Raw genomic sequence first — 17,438 nt, 5'->3', positions numbered from 1 at the left:
TAATTAAATAATAATAAAAATAAAATAAAAAACAATAGGAAGAATTAGAATTAATTATTCAATTAAATTTAAATTAATTAATCAATTAAATAGATAAAAGCAATTGAAAGAATTATAAAATGATTACTTGATTAATTTTAAAATAAAAATTAGAATTATTAAATTAATTAAATCAAAACTTATTAATTTAATTTAATCTAATTAATTTAATTTAATTTAATTACATCCATTTTAATTAATTAATTAATTAGATTCTAATAAAAATTTAATATAAAATAATTAGTCAATTAATTAAACTAAAATAATTATTAATAAAACAAATAAATTAAAGATTATGAAATATAAATTAATTAAGTAATTAATTGATTAATTAGAAAACTAGGGCTAACTAATAAATAATAAATATGGTAAATAACAATAAATAAATAAAAATTATGAATCAGATTAAACTAATTAATCAAACTATAAACTAATAAATTACATTATAAACTGATAAATTAATCTTTGAATAAAATAATAATAAATTAAAATAAAATAAATAAGAAATCATACATATGAGTGTCGACTTCTTTAAAAAATTAGGGATCTAGGTTTATTTATTCCCAGGTCATTTGACTCTTCTCTCAATAAGCTTTCATTCATATTCTATTAGTCCTGATGATGGACCCTCTTTGGGGTTTGAAACGTCAACAGAATGAACACAAAACTGTGGATAATCCGGATCATACCACTGCAAAAAACTTCCACATAAGCCTAAAATCTAACATCATCAAAGAGATCTTCTTCATGGGAAAATACTTTTATTTTAACCATTGTAGTAAAATTACTTACAACACCAAAGGGATCATATTGCCTCCCCGGGAACTTTGGTAGTTGTAAACATAACACATTATCAACTTCTTTGAAAGCATGACCTAAGTCATGCAATTCAAATGCTGTGCATATTACACGAAATTGGGGCCAAATGGCCTTCTTGGAATCTTTTAGTACCTTACTCATTCCCCCCACGCCGCAGGTCTGATAGGCTATCTTCGTAGCCATCAGTTTGTCTGGGACGTAATAAAGTAGCACATAGGGTGTAGCAATGGTGCCAAACACTCTGATATAAGTGAACAGTTCTTCCCCAGACCATCTTGCCACGGAGAGAATATCCACCTCAGCTTCTTGGGAAAACCTTGGGGCATCTCTGTTGTAGATCTTTTTATGGATCAGGAGTATAACTCCGTGACAAATTTTGAAGAAATGTGGCACAAAATTTGATTCCCACATGACTTTGTGATAAATCTGAATAGGAAGTGGATTTTGTACCATCCACTTCCATCCCATAATCGGAAATTCAGAAACAAAACAAATAGCGTCCATAACATAGGCACTAAAAAAGAATGGAGGGTAAACCCTCGAAGCAATGCTTCTCTTTCTTCTGTATTCTAAAATTGCAGCAGCTAAATTATTTGACAGGATTTGGGCCCAATTCATTATTGTGGCATTGATAGCTGCATCCACTAGAGGTAACCATTATGATGAAAACTTGTTGATGTCTAGTTTCCCAAACAGTCTACATAACATTGCAGTGGAAAAACAGTAAGGAGAACAAAGAGAGCTAGTGGCGTACATACCGTTTTTATCCCTTTTTAGTCTTTCCTCATTGTTTGACCAGTGCTTTGTGCATTCTGCCAAGTCTTCATTCTCCTTGGCGAACTTCTTAGCAAATTGCTTGTTGTAGCTGGCCTGGGGTTTTGGTAAATGGTACATACGCCTCAAATTGTTTGGAGTAAATGACCCCATGACTTCCTGGTTGGCCGTCTTGAACTCTCTGTCGGATATGTCTGCATCATCTATAATCCATTTCACCATGTCGGTGTAGGGGAGTATCTTTGGCCTCGCCGCAATGCAGTGTAGAAACGAGCATGCAAGTTCAGTTAGGGATGCTTCAGAAGAGCCGCGTCCATCCGTTGTAACTATAACTTCCATAATTCTCGGTTGTTCGTCCTCTAACAACTGATACATAGCTTCCCACATAGATATCCCTGCGTCTCGACTATAGGTAGTGTCTGTGAATAATGGGGTCATTTCTGTCTTCTCAGATGCGGGAGCCTTTCCTTTCTTCCCCATTTCTTCATGTATTACGCTCTATGTGTTCTTCCTGAAATTTGCAAGCAGAGAGAAAAAATATGATAAAGATGATAGTTAATACAGGAATAATCAATCAAAGGACGAAAATAAGGTGACAGGAGGTCTTTAATTCTAAATCACATCAAAAGATATCAACTTGCGTCAAATAGTCTTTTACATTGATCCTAATCGTTTTTAATAAATGACCACTATTGGATCGTTATGCTAAACTTTAATGTTCATAACTTTGCATTGAATGTCAGAAAGTACTTCTCCTAGAACCCTGAGCCCTTCGAACTGTGATAAAAGCGATTTTGCGATTTGCTTCGCAATATCGCAGATCGCTATATCGCAAAACCTATTCTCATTACAAACCATCATTACCTGAGCTGCTGCAATATGCGATTTGCGAGATGCTATCGCATTTCATGATATTTGCTTATGTTTCATAAGGTAGCGCCATGGTATTGGAATTTGTGATGTGATAAGGTTATAAGCTTCATGATCTCGCGTTCTCGCGGATCACATTTTCAAGGGGTAACTTATATAAGGGATATCCGTTGTAACCTTTTGCGATGCGAGAGTAATTTTTTCTACGGCAGGTTTTTTACGGTTTTTCTTAATGCTCACGACTTTCCGTTATAAAGTTTTTCTTAGGCCTTATGGTCATGTAGTGCTTTTTATAAGGAACTAATAGTTTGTGAAGTTTTATGCACTTGGAGTATGAAAAGGTAAATTTCCCTGTTTTAGCAAGTTCCACTTTTACATCTTGTTTTATTCTAAAAACAAAAAGGCAACATTAAATGCTAAGATTTGATTTTTTTTTAGAAGGGTCCCCATTTATTAATGTTATTACTAACATTAATAAAAGGGGGGGTTGTTGATAGGCACAACACAACCATGGGGTTAAAAGGAAAAGAATCCATTGCTAGCACTAGTTCTTCAAACTCACAAAATGAAACTCCAAAATAAAAGAGGAGAATGGAACTTTTTCACATAAGGGTGATATCAAAACACAACCAGATTGATACACTTTTCTAGTGGCTCTCAAGCCAATCTTATATTTGAAAACATTGTCAAAAGTTTAAACTTGGAAACCATTCCACATCATAAACCATATCCACTTGGATGGGTGTGTGACAATGCACAATTGCAGGTTACTAGAAAGTGTAAACTGAGATTCACCACTACTGCAAATTTCATAGATGAAGTGGAGTTTGACGTTGTGCCGTTAGATATTTGTGGCATAGTTTTGGGCAGCCTGTACCTTTATGACAGAAAATATATCTTCCATAGACATGAAAACAAATATCATTTATTCAAAGGCAGAATAGAATATATTGTGAGAGCTCATAGCAAGAAAATAAATCTTTCACTTGTTGATGCCAGGCAGATGAAAACACTAGTGAATTCGAGCAAGAATTTTTCTAATGATCATACCCAAGGCTGTGATTCAAATTTGAAATATGAATTGGTTGACGTAGTTAACCAATATGACGAGATGTTTCAGGAACCATAGGGATTACCTCCCAAGAGAGGAATCCAACATGAGATACAATTGCAACAAGATTGTCCTCTTCCTAACATTGGCATGTACAGGATGTTAGTGATGGAAAGAACAAAAATTAAGAAGCAAATTCAAGATTTGTTGAATAAAGGGATCATCATACCATCTTCCTCACCATGTGGTTCACCTATTGTCCTGGTTCCCAAGAAGGATGGAACATGGTGCATGCATGTGGACTTTTGTGCATTGAACAAAATTATGGTAAAGAACCATTACCCACTACCTAGAATAGATGATTTACTTGATCAATTAAAAGATGCAAAGTATTTTACTAAGCTTGAGTTAAGAAGTGGCCACCATCAAATTAGAATAGCTGAAGGAGATATGTGGAAGACAACATTCAAAACAAAACAAGGTTTGTTTGAATGGCTAGTTATGTCGTTTGGTTTATGTAATGCTCCTGCTACATTCATGCATGTGATGAATGATGTGTTGAGGCCATTTCTTGATGAGTTTGTCATAGTCTACTTAGATGAAATCTTAATTTTCATTAAATATCATGATGAACATGTCATGCATGTAAGAAAAGTACTTGATGTCTTGAAAAAAGAACAGTTGTATCTTAAGATGTCAAAGTGCGAGTTTGGAAAAACTTCTTTAGTTTACTTGGGTCATATTGTTGGAGGAGGTGAGTTGAAAATAGATCCCTCCAAGGTTGATGTCATTATGAATTGGCCAAGGCCCAAGACAGTTACTGAGGTAAGAAGTTTTTTGGGAGCAACCCAATATTGGAGGAAATTCATTGCTAATTTTTCTCTTATAGCAGCTCCTTTGCATGCATTGACAAGTGTGAAAAAGGTTTTTCAATGGGGAGGCAAACAACAAAAGGCCTTTGATGCATTGAAGGAAAATATCAGTACAACTCCAGTGCTTGCATTTCTAGACTTGAGACAATCATTTGAGATTCAGACTCATGTTAGTGACTACGCTATGGGTGAAATCCTCATGCAACATGGTAAGCCTATTTGTTTTCATTCAGAAACTGTTAATGGTGCAGTGATTAACTATCCTACATATGACAAGGAATTGTATGCATTGGTGCAAAGTATGAAAAAATGGAAACACTACTTGATGGGTAAGTAAACAATAATTCACATTGATCATCAACCATTGAAATACTTGCAATCTCAATGCAGCAATCAAGGCACTTCCGATGGATGGGTTTTCTTCAACAATTCCACTTGGTAATCAAGTATAAGAAAGGTATCTACAATAAAGTTGCTAATATGATTTCTAGGCCTATTGTTAGTGCAACTACTTTACTCAAGCATAATTTTATTTTACATGAAAGTTATATTGAGCAATATGCATTAGATAATGGCTTTCAAGATGTTTATGCAAGCTTGAGTCAAGGTAACCAAGTAGAGGAATTGGATTATCATTTTCATGATAACTTGTTGTACCATCTTGGCAAGCTTTGTATTCCACAAGGAGAAAGAGTTAACATCATAATAGAGGCACATACTTCTCTTATTGCTGGTCATTTCAGTGTAAGTAAGATGGTGGCACATCTACAAAGGTATTGTTACTGGCCTCGTATGCTTGAAAGTGTGTCTCATTTTATTAAAGGATGTTAATTACGTGCAATCAGTAAGACTAGCAATAGGAAGTTAGGATTGTACACACCACTTCTGGTTCCTTCATGACCACGGGATAGTGTTTCTATGGATTTTGTAGGAGGTGTTCCATTGTCAAAAGGAGGTCATGATTATTTGTATGTAGTTGTGGATAGGTTCAACAAAATGTGTATTTTGATGCCATGTAAAAAGAAAGCTACAACTGAAAAAACTGCTCAGTTATTCTTTCAGAATGTTTGTGTGCATTTTGGATTGCCCACATCCATTGTTAGTGGTTGAGATTCTCGCTTTGTTGGAAATTTTTGGTCAAGCTTGTGGGGATTCATGGACACAAAATTGAAAAAGAGTATAACTTTTCATCCACAAATAGATGCTCAACCAAAAGTGGTGAACAAAAAAATGATACATCTTCTTCGTGGGTATTGCAGCAAGCATCCTAAGAATATTTATAAGAAGGTTCACCTCTACTTGGAAGAAGCAAGTGTCTCGTTAATTGTCTACATTCCACCTTGTGTCAAATCCATTGTTTAGAAGGATGATGGTATGGTGACAAAGAAGTGCAACATGTCAAGTTGGTTTAAGTACTTTCATCTTCAAGCAAGGAAAGGAAGCTACTAGAAGGAAGTCTAGATTACTAAAAGGAGGAAGAGGTATGTATATATTTGATAGATAAATTCATATCGTCATATAGTTGTAGATAGCATGGCTAAATGCTCTATCTCATGAGCATGATCCAAGAAGAAGGATCTCTTCCATTACAGTGATGCATGAAGACATGTAACAATGTGCCTTGAACTCTTCTACATATTGATAAGATGAAATCAACATAATATGACCTCATATGGAATATGAGGTGGTTGACAATTATGGTTCCTATAATCAAGGAAATATGTATAGAAGTTCCTGGGGAAGCAATATGTGAAGAAAGGAAGAAGATTTTGTGAAAGATGCAACTATATTAACCAAAGATAAGATAAGTGATCAACATTTGATAACTAGAAGAATTAGCTATGACATATCCATGGAAGAAGAAGGTATGAAGACCCTGGTATGTATACTACAAAAGAAGAATATTGGTAATAAATGTCTCGGAGATGGGATAATACATGTGCAGGATATTGATGTTGCCAAGAAGTTGATGTCATGATGAAAATCCATCATAAAAAGGTAACTTTGATTTGATGTTCATTTTTATTTTTGAACAACATCTGGTTGGGTTGAAACACGGCTACCAAAAGAGTGTTGTAGATGTCACCTACAACTAATACTCATGAGATTGGATGGAAGATCTTGAAAGAAACAAAGGTAGTTGTATGAAGGAAATCCAGATGTGGACTAGAAGATCACTTTATGATGAAGAGAAGGATGAAATGACTATTGGTTCAACCCTATGGTTCGTTGAAGGGAAGTGACGAAAAAAGATGGTTGAAGCCCTACAAATAAGTTATGATGAAGAAGGATATGTAATGAAGAAGATGAAGTTAATGACATGATGCATAAAGAGGATCCCTACAAGTAGCTAATAGTACCATGATCTCCACCAAAGAGCAGATAACTTCTTTTGGAAACAAGTCCCTAGTTAAGAGGGAGCTTGGGCAAGTCCCTAGGTAAGAGGGACCTTGGGTATATTCCTTTTATAGAAATGAGTAGAACCTCCCTAGTCAAAAGGGAGAGATACATACATAATTCTTGTCTTCATGTTATGAAGAAAGAATTAAGGATTAGGTAAGCATCTGGTTTTTGATACTCTTTAAGGATGTGGTAGGGCATCCAATAGGTAGGAGTGGTCGAAGAGGAAACTCCTTGAGGATGTGTTATTCCAAGACATGAATTTTCATAGAAGGATATACCTTGTGAACATCTGGGTGGGGTATGTTCCTTAAGAGGCAATGGTGATGGTGTCTATCAACCATTGTCAAGCCAACATTGTGCTCTGATCTTGTGGAGAGAAAGAGCTATTAGTCAATGCCTTGCTATGTGACAATGTTGGTTGCTATGATGAGATGCAATGAGATAAGATGGAATAATAACTTATGAGATGGATTACCAATTCGACACTTATTATGAGAATTCTTCAGTATGAGAATGTCCATGTACCTTGTATAGATTATGAATACCTCCCTAGTTAAGAGGGAGTGTTGAAATATGTAACTAGGTTTTGTCTTCATAATGACATATGTAATCATGATTTTATGTATTTGATATTGAAGAGAAAATAAATTTACCATTGTCATTCTTGATACATGGGTTTCATGTTCAAGGTTATTTGATTTATAGGTCAAGCACCCATTGAGTGCTTATAGGGCTTGTCATTTGGTCAACAAGTCAATTGAGTCATTTTCATGTATGGAAGACCCTCTTGGGCTTATTGTATCAAGTCAAAGATTTTTTTTTGTAAAGTCAATAGTGTCACAAAGACCCTCCAAGACCTTCAGTCATCAAGCAACACCAAGTCAACCTTCAAAGGAGATCAAGTCAGCCTACAAAGTGACAAGTCGACCTCATGGAAGGGTTGTTCGAACACCTTAAGAAGCCTATATATAAGGCAGACCTCAACCCCATTTTGAGACATCCATCAACTGAAGAAATTTGATCATAAGCACAAAAGGACAAGGAATATATAGCGAGCAAGAGGAGAGACAAAAGGAAGGAGGAACGAAGGTTTTGGAGGACCATTGTTGGAAAACATCTTGCACACGTGTGGACTGTAATTAGGGTTTTTGAAGTGAAGAATTGCATACCTTAAAAGAGCTGAAATCTAGCATGCAAAGGATCATTCATGCAAACCAAAATTCTAAGAAGATAAGCCCAAGAGAAGCGAAGAGGGGAAGCACTCAAATTCTGCCTTAGAGTGATCAAATCAAATTATAGGGATTACATGCAAGCCAAAAATTGCAGGTAAAGAAGGCTGAAATTGCAGTCATAGTTACATGTTCGAAATCTTAATTAACGAAGAAGTTGCAACTACTACAAGGCAAGTTTGACTAGTGTTGACTTTGTGAGAAGGAAGTGCTTCAAGAAGAAGTTTGACTTGGTCTTGAAGGGGTCTTTGTCAAGGGTCATAGGTCTTGGAATTCATTATTTGAAGTTCTATAAGAAGAGAGGAGCTATTATGGGTTTTTCTCTCAAGAGGAGAGGTTTTGGCCCTGGATTGCAACCTACATTTTGTCTCCTCTTGTTTCATTGATCTTTATGGTTTGGTAGTTGTTTGATGATAGAGAACAATAATAACAATCAAGTGAAAGATGCTAGTCAAATAAGTAAAAATACATCACAAATGGTTATCAAAGTAAGAGAAATCACCTAATATAGCCAACCCTAGATTTTTATACTTTAGGTTATGCCTTTAATCTTGTAAGAGGATTTATTAGTTGGATGTCAAAGCTTCAATAAATGATTGGTTAAACACTACTAAGGAAAAATATATCACTATCTCACACGCCTACAAAGATGAAATTGGATTAAATGGTATTCTGAGTGAGTCTGGAAGAATGTAGGACAATGTGAATGTATTATGTGATAGTCAAAGCCTTATCCATTTGGCTACCAATCTAGCTGATCATAGTAAGACTAAGCATACTGATATTAAATTTCATTTTGTAACATAGATTATTTACACAAGTGGAGTAGCTCTTGAAAAAGTCCATACTCAATAAAATTACGTAGACATGCTTACAAATCATGTACTATTAGAGATGTTGTAATGATGTTTGGCTTATTTTAACTTACAAAAAAAGTGATGAATGGGCTCACGCATGGTATCAGAGAATTTTTTTTCAAGGTGGAGATTACTAGAATTGTGACAAAATTAAAAGAAATAGTGAAAACCTAAAATTTACTTCAAGTAAATATTTGGTAGTTTCTATAACGATGTTGGTTATGCAACCATGGCAATTCATGAAACATATGTAACGGTGCTAAGTTAAATATAGATATATGGTCCCAAGAGGATGTATGGCTATAAGTTTGATATGAGAAGATTATAATCTTTTCCTTTAATATGATACTAATACCTTGCCCTATGGATGTCTCTTTAACACATTGTCTAGTTTTACCTCATAAATCTTTGATTTGCGTGAGTGCTCTTGTGTTACATTATTTCATTTTCCTCCGCAATTAATATTTTATTTAAGCTCTTAAATACCAACATGATATCCCTATGAAATATCATACTGCAAACAAATAAGAATTGAATTTTATTTTATTTTTATTTTTATTTATTTAAATAAGAATTGAATTTTTTTTTTTTTTTATTTGTATTTGTTTATTATTATTATTATTATTATTATTATTATTATTTTATTTATTGATTTATTGATTTTTATTTATTTATTTATTTATTTTTTATATTTTATTTATTTATTATTTTATTATATTTTATTTTATTTTATTATATATCTTATATATATATATATATATATATATATATATATATATATATATATATATATATTAATTTAATTTAATTAATTTATTTTTATTTTTATTTTTATTTTATTATTTTTATTATTTTAAAATTTATTTATTTATTTATTTTTATTTTTTTAGATGGAAAAAAACACTGGTTTATATAATGTATCAGTGCATATGTTTAGAATAATATGAAAATGTATTTGTCAAAATAAACTGAGGGAAACCAAAACCTTCCATTTATACATTCAAAATGAAAGATAATATGTTAAAAATGAACAAAGTTTATTTATTTGATTAAAAAAATAGTCCCTTTATATTTAGAAAATATAAGCAAATGAGGATTTATAATGGATTTAATTTGAGTAGGAATTTGAAATATTGGACACTAATGGACAAATAAAATACGTATAAATCTAATAAAATCCCTCTTAGTGCTAACATTTCTTTAATCTTTTTTAATCTAAAAATGGTTTTCACCTCAAGGGACTAGATCCCTTTTAGCTCATAATAGATCCAAAGTTAAGATGAATTTATGTTGATTCTTTCTATATAATATGCCATGTGTTAATTTCATATTATTATTATTTAGCCCCAAGGGTTAGCTCAATTGGTCGAGTTCCTGTAGTTAAAGCACTTTGCTAATGGGAGGTCATGGGGTCAATTCTCTTCGACGCTCTTGGGGTTAGGCTTTGCTAATGAGTTGGCAGAATGTGATCCCTTCAGGTGGATTTGCCAAAATAATTTTTTCGGATATAATGACCACCAATTTCTAATGTCCATAAGCGATTAAAACAAAAAAAATAATATATAAGGATTTGCTAATGAGCTGGTTGATACAAACATAAACCATTAATATATATTACCTTGATTTGATAAAGATAACAATGTGAAATTCTTTAAAATAGAGAAAAATAAAAATAATAAAAGGGGTAATATGAAAGTGTGTAAACTATAAAAACGAGTCAAGGTAGATTGATCCACACTAACACTTCCGCATAATAATTCTACCAAAGGTGATCCTATTATAGCAACTATACATAGAGCAACCAAGCGTAGCTCAACTCCTTAGAACTTGGTCACTTCACCTCTATTAAATACCAAAGGTGATCCTATTACAAGAACTATACATAGAGCAACCAACCGTAGATCAACTCCTCAGAACTTGGTCACTTCACCTCTATTAAATAACACTTTTCAAGATTTTTTTGGTTCGCATCCCTTATCCCAAAAATTGGGATAAGGGGTGTGAACCAAAAAATTCCATACCTTCTACAGCATGGCCCGCAACAGTGCCCTGACCAATGCTAGGTCCAATGGAAGCAAGCCCTACAGATAATCCAACAATAATAATGGAAGCAACAAAAATTCAACCAACATCTTCAGAGATATCAGGTAATAAACATATTTTAAAGCAATTTTTTTATGTCATAAGTTCAATTATGAATGTTTTTAACTTTTACATTGTCCAATCGTAAAAACATTTTCTTTCTTATATAGGATTTTTTGGCAGAGTTGACACCACAAGCCAATTTTCAATGGAAGAGAGTGTCATACATGAGGATCCTGTAGCAGAAGAGGAGCACATCATGGCAACAACAATGTCGACTAGTGCACAATATAAAGAAAACTCTAATGCTATTTTTATTAATGAATAATAACAAAACATATCAATTTAACATTTCTTTACTGTTTTTTTTCTAAGTAAGGTTAATCTATTGATATAATACAAAAAGTAGTTACAGAGTTTCCTGGCCGTAAAGAAACTCGGCCTTAATCAGCACGCAACCATGAACATTGTCTGAGACTGCCCCAACAAAGGGGAAACCAGTCTGAATGAGAAAAAAAGTCCAAAATACAACCAGATTTAACCCATAGTTTTCTTGAAGAGACCACTCTATCAAAACAACATTAGAAAACCACCCAGAAAACAACAATTTGTCCAGACTGGACCACCATCCCTCAAAAAACCCTGAGGACACAAAAGACAAGACAGAACTAGACCAGGAACTAGAAAAAATGCCACCTGGCAGATGTGACACGCGCCACAAATTCATCCGTGGCAGGTTCCTCCACAATTGGACAAGCCCAGTCATCCAGGTTGTCCGCCTTGCCACGTCCCGCATCCTGATGTCCTCCCTCCCTGCTGCCGGCTTCAACCTGCGGGCCTGACGTGTCCTCCATGCGGCTTTCCACAGCCTGTGTGTCACTTTGAATGCCCAAATCATCATGCGAGCTGCCAGCAATGGCTTTCCCATGCCGTCTGTTTCGACCTCCATTACCTTCATGCTCGTCGTTGTTGCCTTTGTTTCGACTTGGACCAGCTTTGTGCGTCTCCTCCATGGAGATGGTCATGGGGATGTGCTGCTCAGTGTCTTCTGTAATGGAGATGGAGACGGTGGCAACAATAACCGGGCAATTTAGAGAGCTGCGGAACCGAAACTGCGTCGTGTGAGGGACCTGGTGTAAAGGCAGCGGAAAGGGAGCAGTGCGAACAACCGCCTCTTCACGACTTGAGCAGTGGAAGCCAGCTCTGCCTCTGCCACTTCTGGTATTCGGATACTGGGGGTTTTCAGCAGAGGAAGCAGGGGAAGCAGGGGAAACCAAATTACGTCGATGCAAATCCGGGGAATGAGAGCTGCCTTCTCGCGTGCCACCGCGTCTGCTATGCATGCGGTGGCAAACCATGGTGGAAACAGGAGCAGTGAAAGAGTCAGGGGAAGCAGAAGGAGAATTGATAGAGGAATTTTGCGCAGAGGTTACTGAATGCTGGAGGACAAGAGCTGAGTTGCAGAGGTTTGTATGGGAATGGTGGAAGCCATTACCTAGGTTAAGGCAACACACAATCCAGCATCGACGCCCCGTGCTGGTTTGCTCATTCGGCTCTTCCGCCTGCGGAGGGCAAGCACAGTGAAACAAGGGCAGAATGACTGGAATGTTTTCTGGCGCCATGGTTAAGCAAGGAATGGCTTTGCCTCGACTATAGCAGGCATTAAATGCCGCCTGCGAGGTGCCCTGAGTATCATTAACTTTGATCTTGGGATGGTTGCAGAGGGCCATGTGGCCACCCCGTCCGCCGTCACCCCGTCTCATCACCATAAACGCCTTAATTAACACCCGCATCTGGGGGTTGAGCTTCCTTGTGCACCAGGTCAGTGCAAATTTGCAGTTGATTTTGGTCATCTATGATGTTGAGAAGGCCATAGTGTAGGATCTGGTCCTGTTCTGCCCCAATGTTTGCTAGAAGATCAGCAACTTTGTTACTGTCCCTTTTGACATGAATAAAAGTTATTGCTCTCCTGTCTTTTATCCATTTCTCTATAGTTTCAAGCCTGGTCATTAATCTCCAGCTTTTGGCAACTCGTGAAGCTGTGCTTCCTTGTTGTATTTGAGTGGCCATATTGATGAGGATTTGAGTGTCCCCCTCTATAAGGATGGGATAAAAATTATGTTGGTCAGCTAGCTTCATACCTTGCCACAAGCCTTCCAGTTCTGCAGAGTTGTTCGTGTCCCATCCAATGGAGCCAAAATACAATAGTAGGGGTTGGCCTTCATGATTTCTAAATATGCCTCTGTATCCTGCTTTGCCCGGGTTGCCCTTGGAGGCACCATCGAAATTTAACTTAATCACTCCTGTTGGGGGGTGTGACCAATGTGAAAGCTGCCTGGTTGCAATGCTGGGTCTATTGGTATTCAATTGTGCTTGTGGGAGCTGTAAGTTCCAGTTAGCCCATATGCTTAATTCCTGTGGCTGGGTCGGAAAGTCCTCAGTTGTCCATTGATGCAATGCAAGAGTTTCCTTGATGTTCTGACATAGGTTAGTCCATATGATTTCTAAGGAAGTTTTGTGATTTTTGAAAATTCGCTTATTTCTTTCCTTCCAGATTGTCCATAGAAGGAGACCTGGCAAGATAGTCCACAACTTGTTGAGAATTTTGCTGTTATAGGGCTCTAGAGTCCAGTTGCAAATGGTGCCTCTTATATCCCCAAGAAGTCTGCATGGTCTCTGGCATCTGAAAGTGAGCTTTTCCCAGAGTTGATTGGCCATGTGGCAGGAGTCCATGAGGTGCTGAATAGTTTCTTCATTATTTTGACAGTTGGGACAGTAAGAAGGACCATGAAATCCTCTTTTGATTAAGTTGTCCCATGTGAGTATTCTTTGGTGATACAGCAACCAGATAAAAGTGGAGACTTTGGGCCAGATCCCTGTAGTCCATATACGATTCCAGGCAGGATCTATTGGTTCCTGAGTTTGGCACATTATCTGGTATGCTTCTTTGGTGGTGTATGTGCCTTTCAGTGTATATCCCCATCTTAGAACATCGCTTCCTGTATTGACTCTGATTCTTCTGCTGGTGAGCTCTTTGTGTAGCTCCATGTTATGAGCTTTCGTTTCTTGTTGTGCTATTTGCCTCACTGGTTTCCATTGCCTGAATCCTTGTATAGTGCTAGGAGTCCAGAAGTGTGCTACATTGTCTGCCTGGTTAATGTCGTTTCCATGATAATTTGTGTCTGGTAAGAATGCTGCAATTTTGGGTCTCTGTTGCCAAGAATCCGTCCAGAAATGGGTCGTCCTCCCGTCCCTTATCTCCCAGAAGCTATGCTGATAGATGACCTCTCTGTGTTGCTTGGCCGCGTTCCAAATTAGGGATCCTGTAAGCGTGGTGGTTATCCTGATTAGTTCTTGTTGTCGATTATTTGCATACTTTGCAGTCCATAATTGCGCCCATAGCTTCTGTGGACAAGAAACCCATTGCCACCAAATCCGTGCTCCCATCAAAGTATTGTTGTGTTGAGGATCACGTAAGCCTAGGCCTCCCTGTCTTTTAGGCCTATAGACTTTATCCCATTTGACTAAAGCCCATTTTCTGTTTTGTCCTGTGGATCCCCATAAGAAATTGTGTTGCAGATTCCGAATTCTTTTCAGCACCCATTTCGGCGCAGCAAGCACTGAGAACAGATAGAGGGGCATTGATTGTAGAACTGCCTTTATCAGGACTAATCTGCTTGCCATGTTGAGAGTTCTATATGTCCAAGACAGGAGTCGACTTTCCATTTTCTCTATGAGTTGATGCCAGGAAGCATGCTTTAAGGCTGAATCTATGAGAGGGGTGCCTAAATACTGAGACGGAAGCTTGGCTTGAGAGAATCCAATGATTCAAGCAATGATTCTTTGGGTGGGAATAGGAGTATGGAAGAAAAAAATCTGAGATTTGGAGGTGTTGATGGTGGTGCCAGAAGCTTCTGAGAATGTGTCTAAAAGTGCTTTAAAGGTTCTGGCCTCATGTACAGAAGGATGACCAAAGAGCATATTGTCATCAACAAATTGTTGATGGGTGATAGCAGGGGATCCATGGACAGAGAGTCCTCTAAGATCATGGGACTGAACGACATGCTTTATGATACGACCTAGACCCTCAGCCATAATATGAAAAGAAAAGGGGACAGAGGGTCACCTTGACGTATTCCTCTAGAAGGGTGATATGGTTTAGAGGGGATTCCATTGACAAGAACAGAGCAAAGTGGGGAGGAGATTAGGGTCATCATCCATCTAACCCAGGTCGGGTTGAATCCAAAGGCTGTTAGCAGTTGTTTTATGTAGGACCAACTGAGTTTATCAAAGGCTTTGGAAAGGTCGATTTTCAACAGCATACCTGCTTGTTTGTTCTTCTTGAGAGAATGAATGGTTTCATGAGTCAGAATAATGCCATCCAGAATTTGACGGCCTTCTACATAACCAGATTTCTCTGGTGAGATGAGAAGAGGGAGGAGCGGTTTGAGGCGATTGGCTATGACTTTCGAGATAATTTTGTAGATAACATTACAGAGGGCAATAGGCCTGAACTTCTCCGGAGTGCTTGGTTGTGCGACTTTGGGAATAAGAGCGATGAAAGTTGCATTGAGCAAAGGGAGTAACCAATGCATTGCTCTTGATTCTTCTACCACATTCCATACATCTGCTTTGATTAGATCCCAAAAGTGATGGTAAAAGTTGGACGTGAAGCCATCAGGTCCCGGCGCTTTCCCAACCTTTAGTTGATTTGAAGCCTCATCGACCTCCATGATAGTGACTGGTCTTAGCAATAATTGATTATGCTCCTCTGTGATGAGTTTAGGAATATGCTGAAGTATATCATTGATGGCACTCTGTCTGTCTGTGGGCTGCTCTTGATGAACAGTTTTGAAGTGATTTATGAGCTCTTTCTCTATGTCTTCCTGTTTTTCCATTTTGTCTCCCTGTGAGTTTTGAATGTGTGAGATTGTATTGTTCATTCTTCTTTGTATAGTTGTACGATGAAAAAACTTGGTGTTTCGTTCCCCTTCTCTTAGCCATCTGATTCTTGACTTCTGTCTCCATAGCAGTTCCTCTTGTTTGCCTCTTTCATCTAGTTGTGTTAGAAGTATTTGTTCCTGTTTGGCATATTCCTCTATTCTGCCTTCTAGGATGATCTTCTGTTGTAGCTCTGTCATGCTCTGCTCAAGGGCTTTTTTCTCTTGAAAGATGTTGCCAAAGGTGGTATAGTTCCAGGTTTTGATTTGTTTTTTGATATGCTTCAGTCTTTGCTGGAATTGGTACATAAGTGAGCCTCCATTGGGAGTGAAACTTTCCCATGCTGATTTGACCACTGTATTGAACTCAGGGTGAGTAAGCCAGAAAGCCTCAAACTTGAATGGTCTTCTGTTGGAGTTTTCGGGATTTTTCCATTGTAAAGAAATGGGCCAATGATCCGAGCCAGCTAAGGGTAAGATAGAGGCGCTTATATCACCACCAAGATGAACAAAATTGTTTGAAATTAGAAATCTGTCCAACCTGGATGCTATTTGCTGAGTGTCGGCTCTTTTGTTGTTCCAAGTAAAGATGCCGTTATCAAAAGGTAAGTCTATTAGACTATTGTGTTGAATGTAATCTTTGAAGTCATTGCTTTCTTTGTCCAGCTTTCGTCTGCCTCCCAATTTTTCCTCCAGCCGTGTGATCATATTGAAGTCTCCTCCCGTTATCCAAAGTGGATAAGCTCTTGGAGCGTTAAGAATCTCCAATGTTTCTAATTGCCTTATTTTTTGCATACTTTCCTGAGGGAAGTAAACATTGGTTAAGTGTCCATGTATGTTGGTGCCGATCAAGTGGAACATTGCTTGAATGAAATAGTGTGAAGCGTGGAAATTTGTTAAGGATATATGCTGAGTATTCCATGCTATGGCTAATCCTCCCGAAGCACCGGTTGCGTCGACTGTTACTGTTTGACATCCTGCCCAGGCTTTGGATAATATGGATTCTAAAGTACTGGTGCTGCATTTTGTTTCTTGCATGAATACAATGTATGGTTGTTCTTGCTGAATCATGTTCTTCAACATTCTGTACTTCCCGGGACCATTAAGTCCTCTTACATTCCATGAGATGAGCTTCATGGTTGACTAGTAGGTAAGGATCGGTAATATTTGGTCAACTTGGAGCATCTTCCCGACTCCACTAGCATTTCCCCAATTAATATGGTACGTTGTAGATCTGTCTTTCTGCCTCTTTTCTTCCCATCTTTAATGATATGTTTCCCATCCCATTTTCCTCCTTGTTGTATGCCCAAAGTATTATGCTGATGCACTCTTGTGAGCACTACTTCCAAATTTTCTAGTTGTCTTTCCGGTATTGTGTCGAACTCTTTCCTTTTGCAGGCTTGCTCTAGACTGAAAATGTCTATTTCCCCGAGATCAAAGCTTTCTGGTTCTTCTTCCATTAAGCTTTGCTGACTGCCTCCTTCCTGGTAGATTGGTGGCTG

At 37.3% G+C, this 17,438-nt stretch overlaps 1 protein-coding gene across 1 annotated transcript; it reads right to left on the bottom strand.

The window, feature by feature from the left end:
- Window positions 1-12,772: 12,772 nt before the first annotated feature.
- Window positions 12,773-17,073, bottom strand: LOC149205970 (uncharacterized). The gene is made up of 2 exons (XM_089397555.1): window positions 15,321-17,073; window positions 12,773-14,544 (listed from the first exon to the last, which is right to left on the bottom strand). Exons 1-2 carry the CDS (start codon window positions 17,071-17,073, stop codon window positions 12,773-12,775), a joined length of 3,525 nt encoding a protein of 1,174 aa, XP_089253681.1.
- Between the last annotated feature and the right edge of the window lie 365 nt (window positions 17,074-17,438).

The sequence above is a fragment of the Pinus tabuliformis genome, chromosome 1_2 (assembly GCF_031772625.1).
Source record: "Pinus tabuliformis cultivar Carrire ecotype Pingquan chromosome 1_2, CPIR1, whole genome shotgun sequence".
Classification (NCBI taxonomy): Eukaryota; Viridiplantae; Streptophyta; class Pinopsida; order Pinales; family Pinaceae; genus Pinus; species Pinus tabuliformis.
This window is presented reverse-complemented; position numbering and strand designations above follow the sequence as displayed.

Excerpts from the sequence above, each read along its gene's own strand:
- LOC149205970 (XM_089397555.1), bottom strand. The coding sequence starts at position 17,073 with ATGAAGCTCATCTCATGGAATGTAAGAGGACTTAATGGTCCCGGGAAG. Across the intron at positions 14,545-15,320 it reads CAAGAAGAACAAACAAGCAG|GACAAAACAGAAAATGGGCT; the intron begins GTATGCTGTTGA and ends GGGGATCCACAG.